At 34.2% G+C, this 6,838-nt stretch overlaps 1 protein-coding gene across 1 annotated transcript; it reads right to left on the bottom strand.

The window, feature by feature from the left end:
- Nucleotides 1-2,218: 2,218 nt before the first annotated feature.
- LOC120146386 (zinc finger protein CONSTANS-LIKE 9-like) lies at nt 2,219-6,616 on the bottom strand. The gene is made up of 5 exons (XM_039159966.1): nt 6,334-6,616; nt 4,853-5,542; nt 3,727-3,951; nt 2,836-3,140; nt 2,219-2,586 (listed from the first exon to the last, which is right to left on the bottom strand). Exons 2-5 carry the CDS (start codon nt 5,423-5,425, stop codon nt 2,457-2,459), a joined length of 1,233 nt encoding a protein of 410 aa, XP_039015897.1. The 5' UTR covers nt 5,426-5,542; nt 6,334-6,616; the 3' UTR covers nt 2,219-2,456.
- Between the last annotated feature and the right edge of the window lie 222 nt (nt 6,617-6,838).

Raw genomic sequence — 6,838 nt, 5'->3', positions numbered from 1 at the left:
AAGATAGAATGTGTGTCTCTGGTCTCCATTCTCAACTTGTGAAGAAATAAGGTTGGGTTCGAGTTTACAGTGTCCTTCATTTTTCGCTAAGTAACCAAATTCAACCTCGTCTAAATATAGCCAGATAGGATGTTGTATCTCTAACTTAGCATTACGAATAAATATTTCTAATATACGACCATTCCCCTAATTAAATTAATAGTATACAAATTAAAATATACTAATACTAAAAAATAAATTAATAAAAATTCATAATAATTAAAATAACACAATTTAATATTGTTACCGTATCGACAAAATGAGTCGATATATAATTTCATCTAATCGCAACATTCCGTCTTCCATTTTACAACTACAAAAAATAATAAAAGATGATTAATACAATCAAATAATAAAATATTAAATAAATATCATATAATAAAAAATATTTTTACCTTCTAAAACTATAATCACACGAACTTAAAGCTTGATAGAAGGATATAGAAGGAAGAATGAGAGTGATTTTGGTATGGGTTGAATATTGAGGAGGGGGTATTTATAGGGGAAGGGGATTTATGGCAAGTAAGTGGATCGGTGGTAGCCGATATGTATGGCTGGTTGGTGGGATTTAAAAAAGGCGCGCCTCCTGCAACGCTCCTTTCTACGTGTTATAATTTCCCCACGAAGACGCATCCTCGAGAACACGTCTTCCCACCGTGGCGCCATCTCATATAAACCTCATGAAGGCGTGGCCCCTGAAATGCACCTTCCATCCACGTACGCATAGCTCGTCCCCTGAAACGCGCCTTATTATCTCTCGGCCAAAAATGTGCTAGATCGGTAAAATTTGATGAATGAATGCCTGACAAATAATTTTTACTATTTGAGTGATTTTTCGGTAAAATTTGAAGAATGAATCCGAATATTACCTAGTTGTACAACTTTTAAACTTTACTAAATTGAAGCAAAATACTTAGTTTTAAATTTTCATTTAAAAATGGATGAAAATAATTATTATATCTACAATATATATCATACTCATTCGGATAGAGAAATTATTTTAAAGAAATAGGTATTTATAAAATTATTATTATTATTACAAAAAATGATATCCATTTAGGTGAAGCCGTCACTTCCTTACCTTTCTATTCATCGTATCTTTCACCTACAGCACTGACAAGTGGCATATACCGCGTGACGACTTGTCTCCTTCTTAAGAAAATGGACAATGCCTATTTATGAACATTGCCACGTGTCCTAGTTTTTGCAGTTTAAAAACACTAGAGAAAATAACATTTGGGTGGAATGTGTACCCCACGATATTTATCAACACCGTAAAATAAAAATATTTTACTACACGTGTCAAAATCGCAGTAGATTTAATGGTCATCGCTATTAAATCTGTGAGAGGTTGTATTTCTCACTTCATAAAATACAGTATAATATATTTTCACATTGTACCATTTTTATGGATCTTTTATTTAACATTTTAATTCTTTTAAGTCTAACACGTGGAACATAACGTGAGCTTAGAATTAAAATTAAGAACTTTTTTATTTGATTTTTTTTAATAAACGGACCTTATTAAAAATTCCTCTAATCTACGTAGGGAATAGAATATCCATCATGCAATTAAAAACTCCTCTAACCTACGTAGGGAATAGAATACCCATCATGCATTAACCAATATCAAAATAATAATGTAATAAGACTTCAAAATGCCATTTATTTTTAAAAAATAATATATTTTTTGCTTGTATAAACTCCTCGAACTAAATTATTGAAAGCGACGTGTAACAAACGATATTTGTTTATCAGCTTTGTAATTGATTCACGACAGCTTCAACTTCACGAGTTTGATTTATTATTTTGTCTCCTCACTTCAACTTCAAGCCCAACCCAACTTCACTTGTTTTAAGTAGTAACGTGAATGATGATGAACTTAATTACAGTAAATTGATGAATCTAGTGAAAATATGTTTTAACCAACTCATGAAGGTCTTATTACACTTGCATATGATTAAAACTTTGCCGTACACCAGAAGAGAAAAATATTACAATTGCATGGTTCTTGTGACTCAACTGCACTATCTATGGCTATACACGTCATTAGGATAAACAAATTAAAAAGTTCAAAATCACAGCTGTATGCTCATTTGCATGTCACTTGACAGCGTCATTTGGGACTTCTTAGCATGGCATGGCGTCGCGTGCCAAGGCTTCGGTCCAGCAAGCACGAGCAGATGAAGGTGTATATTTATCTAACATAAACGCTAAAAAAAAAAGAATTTGAGCAGGTAAACTTGCTCGAACTTAATAGAGAAGCAAAGGCGATCAAGGCGAATGCCGCCTCGCAATCCATGGATCTTTTATGGTGATGGACAACCAGGATGGGCCAGTTTATTCATGGTCTTTTTTGTATCCAACTAACCTTCGGCATTTCTTGCCTTGTTAAGCATGGTGAAAAGGTTGCACTCTCAGCAGCTTCGAGTTGGGTTCAGCGGATCATAATCATAGGCATCACCAGCTTTGACAAAGCGTCCTTTCACGCGCTTTCGCACATCAGCCCTTGCTTTGCGAGTGGCATATCTTACTCGATTTTCAAACCTACCACGCAACACAGATGAATTAGAACATGTAAATGATGATAGCAAACAAGACTGGAAGTAAAATAAAATGTTGGGAGACCTACAATATAATTGACCTTCCCAATCAATTGTTGATAAATACATGCAGATGCAGATATTGGAAACGAAAATTCACATTGCTTACTTGAGAGCACCACAGTGAAAAGGACTCTTCCAATGGCAGGATTAGAAACCAAAATGCACAGATAAGTTATTTTCATATACTTACTTCCGTGTCTTCTTCTTTTCCTTGTAACGCATGACAGCATCACTTCGCGTAGCCGATGGGAAGGGGGCCTCAGTAGATGGAGGACGCCAAGAGGGCTCTCCCATGAGAAGCATTGATGAAGCCCCACAATCCTGATAATCTCCTCCGCTACTCTCTCCTGTGAGGCCAGAAAAGGAGAAGCTTGAATGGTCCTTCCTTGCCGTAAAATACAAAATCGAATCCGTTTTACTGCTCAACATGGAATCAGTAGATGCTGCTTTGCTGCATGCTGACTGGATGGCATTCACCAATATATGAGCTGAGCCCTGGACAAGAAGAATATTTAATTCAACCATAAGAAACATTTTCTGAATAGAAACTTGAAATTCACAGGGTTCACATCATGGGATTATTCCTTACTGCAAGATTCCTAACGCAGATAAAACAAAAATGTAATGTTCAAGCAGATTAAAGCTCCAATTCTGTAAGCAAACATTTGAACACATGCATAATTTATAAGAAAAAGCCAATTTATCAATAATCAAATTCTAGACGACACAGAAAGGTCAAGTACTTAGTATACTTACAAACTTAAGGAATCCTACAATAATGCCTCTATAATCAACACTATTAAAAAGATGGATATTTTCCTGAAAATTGGAGGCCCGTAAACTTCGTTTGGTCATAATCTGAAACTCAATGTTACTGTAGCTATTCAAAATGAAGATCAACAAATGAAAGTGATACCCCTACCAAAATAAACTCCAAATAACAGAATGGGAAAAACTAATGGCTAAAATATTTATGGATATCAGGAAATAAAATCATAACATCTAGAAAAATTGTAATATTACTATCAGGTAAAAAGATGATACAGATACCATAAAGCAAGACGAAAAGAGATTACAGAACCTCAGCAGCCACTCCACCCTGACAGTTGGAATTGGTAGCAGACATGTCATTCGCCCCAAATAAGCTATCAATTCCACCATTCTCAGAAAGTTCTTCTGAATGATTGAGAGTTGCCCCAAAGAGTTCTTCATATTTTTCAAGGTTCAAATCAATTTCATCCATATTGAAGTCATCATACAGATCGTCTTCACAAACTCCAGGATATTTTGTTTGAGGGCAAGAGAACTGCAAATTATCAAGGTAAGAATTAGCCCAAAGTTCTCAAAACGGAACATAGTGTCTCTACAAACAGTAAAGGAAACATGCAGAAATTTTAAATGATGTTGAAGTTTTCACAAACAAGCCAAAAATGATCTTGGACCATCCAATGCAAAAGTTCTAGAGAATTACTAATAATGGATGGTTATTCTAATCACTCTTTTTATGACTAAAATAAAATGTCGATAACTTTCAAGAACGACCTCAGCCAGCTCTGAGTTTATTGTTTCCCAATTCCCATCACCTTCACACTTCCCTCTTCACTCTCAATTAAAACACGTGTAAAAACTTCAACGATGTAGATGACGACATGAGTTCAGGTAGTAATTCATGCGAGTAAAATAGGAGAGATCTACATCATGAGTTTATGAACCCATGGCAAAAACAGGCATAAGATGAAAAATATAATTGAGGACTAGGTTACTGGATTAGAAATTATACAGAAAAGGCCAAAGTGAATAGTCATCTACAATATTACCTTAACATTCAAGTTTCTTTTGGGCCAAGAAACAGAAATATCTGAAGAGACAAATAAAAATACAAACTGAACCGAGGTCTACTGAAAGAGTAAAACCATTTACGTATAGTTCCTACCCAGAAGAAAGTCGACACCTTAACCTCAAGCTGGTTTTCCAACCATAGAACAAAGCAATTAGCACCCAACAGTCGCTGTTAATGTGTTTTTCGTCATATAATGCAGATTGTAGAATGCATTAGCAAATTGAAACCCATTTTCACCAGATGCTCATTGTAGTTGTTTACTACTATGGTATTACCCCACGGGACTAAGATAGCAAGAGTATGCAAGTACATCAAAAACAGTTTATCTAAATTCTTTAAAGACAAATATTACAAATTCATCATTTACCTTGGTTAACAATGTATCTGTTGTTCCAGCTGGCTGATCAAGAAATTGTGGTGCATATCCGAATTCCAGAATTGATGACCCACCCCAAGTACTTTCTCTATCCACATTGTGATCATGATTAGTTTCAGCAGCACCAGTATCATTCTGGCTGATGATATTTTCAAAAAGACACCATGGAGTCCTCTCTATGCTCTCAGTGATGCTCATTTGCCCTAATTCCTGCTCGACTGCTGAAGGGGATTGTGAGGTAAGCGACAGTAAGGAAGCAAGTTCGGCAGATGATGGACAACCAGAATAAGAATGAACTGTTTGCCTCTTATGTGTCGAATTTGAGGTAGAGGTACCATGACCAATCAAATCACAATTCTGACAAAGGGATACCCTTTCTTCTTCACATCTAACAAAAACAGGTTGCGAATTGCATCTTTCACACAACAATGATCTCGAATGGCGTTTCGAAAGTGCATTAGCAGAATGAACATTTCGATCACAAGACAAACATAAACAGGCGGCATCGGACCGACAATATACTGTTGGTGGTTGTTCCCCACAGAAATCACAAATGTAACCCATTTCAATCAAATTACAACTAACAGCTGCTAAAACCTTGTAAACAAACAATATATCAACCAGGGCAATTCGCTTCTGAGATGATCATAGACTCCGCTATTTCTTCTCGCACTTCAATAGCTGTCAAAGGTTAACATAAAAAAAAGGTTAGCTGTTACAAGAGAATTCATCACAAGTCTGAAGCAAGCTAATCAGTGAGAAAACTGGAATTATCAGTTAGGTTGCTTAATTCCTACAGCTCAGCGTCAAAATTCCAGAAGACAATTTAGTCATAAAAGACTAAAGACTTCACGTGATCAGCACTATTCAAGAGTAAAAGTCTCGATAATGTTATGATCATAACCAAAAAAGTGAACAGTTTTAAGCACGACGAAATCAATGTCAACAAGAGAATTAGTAAATGTCCAAAACACACTCATAACAGTAAAAGTATAACAGAAACATACCACATCAAGTTTTAGAGCCATCCATGACAGCTAAAAGCATAAAATAGTGAAATAAGATAAGAGAAAATAAAGAGAGAAAAATGAAATATGACAAAAAAAATCTTTTAATAAAAAGGAACTAACAGGGGAATAAGCATTCCTAGAAAAAGAATTATAAGGAAAACTGATTCAATCTCAATACATTTAAAACAAAACAATCTAATATCCAAAAAAAAGGTAAACGAATTAACAGAAATCAAAGGAAAACATTGAACTTTAATTCAAAGATGTTAATTCCATAATCAAAATAAACAGCTAAAGCGAAAAGAAAAAAAAGAGGATCAAATACCAACCCAAGAGACCCAGAAATAGTTACCCGAAAAAGAAACAGGACAAATCCAAAACTAAAATTAAGTGAAGAAAAGAAAAACAACCAGAAAGTAAAATAAAATTAAGAACCAAAATGAAAGAAAATAAGAAATTTACCATCAGAATAGAAGATAAAACATTAAGAGGAAAAGAACGGTTACTAGCTGAAAAATTCAAAATTAAAAGATTATAAAAAGGTTACGATAAACCCTAGAACCATGAGCTTTCCATAATTTCTCATCTGTCTATCCTCACTATGAATTTCTTTTAATTTTGTTCTTAATTTTTTCTGTGCCCAGTTTATGCAAGTAAGAGATACTGAGATAGAAATGGTGGGTATATATTAGGACAAATCTGATGACATAAGCAGAGAAAAAGTGTAAAGAGAGAGAAAATTAAGCATTAAATTGGGAACATGATTTAAAGAAAACACATATAAAAAAGCAAAATAGCAGAGAAAAAGCAAAATTAGGTATATATTTTGCTGTATCCATAACTTTAAAAAAAATTAATTTTAAAATTTTAATTAATTAATAATCAATAAATTATTTTATAAACTACGTTCGATTAAAGCAAAAGTATTAATATCGAATTTGAAAAATATTATATAGTGTCACTTATA

This window comes from Hibiscus syriacus, unplaced genomic scaffold, assembly GCF_006381635.1.
Source record: "Hibiscus syriacus cultivar Baekdansim isolate YM2019G1 unplaced genomic scaffold, ASM638163v2 tig00110925_pilon, whole genome shotgun sequence".
Taxonomy (NCBI): Eukaryota; Viridiplantae; Streptophyta; class Magnoliopsida; order Malvales; family Malvaceae; genus Hibiscus; species Hibiscus syriacus.
This window is presented reverse-complemented; position numbering and strand designations above follow the sequence as displayed.

Bases quoted from the DNA above. Each gene is read 5' to 3' on its own strand.
- LOC120146386 (XM_039159966.1), bottom strand. From the start codon at position 5,425: ATGGGTTACATTTGTGATTTCTGTGGGGAACAACCACCAACAGTATAT. The intron at 3,952-4,852 runs GTAAATGATGAA...GATAATTTGCAG, and splicing joins CAGATACATTGTTAACCAAG to TTCTCTTGCCCTCAAACAAA. The intron at 3,141-3,726 runs GTTCTGTAATCT...CTTCTTGTCCAG, and splicing joins AGGGTGGAGTGGCTGCTGAG to GGCTCAGCTCATATATTGGT.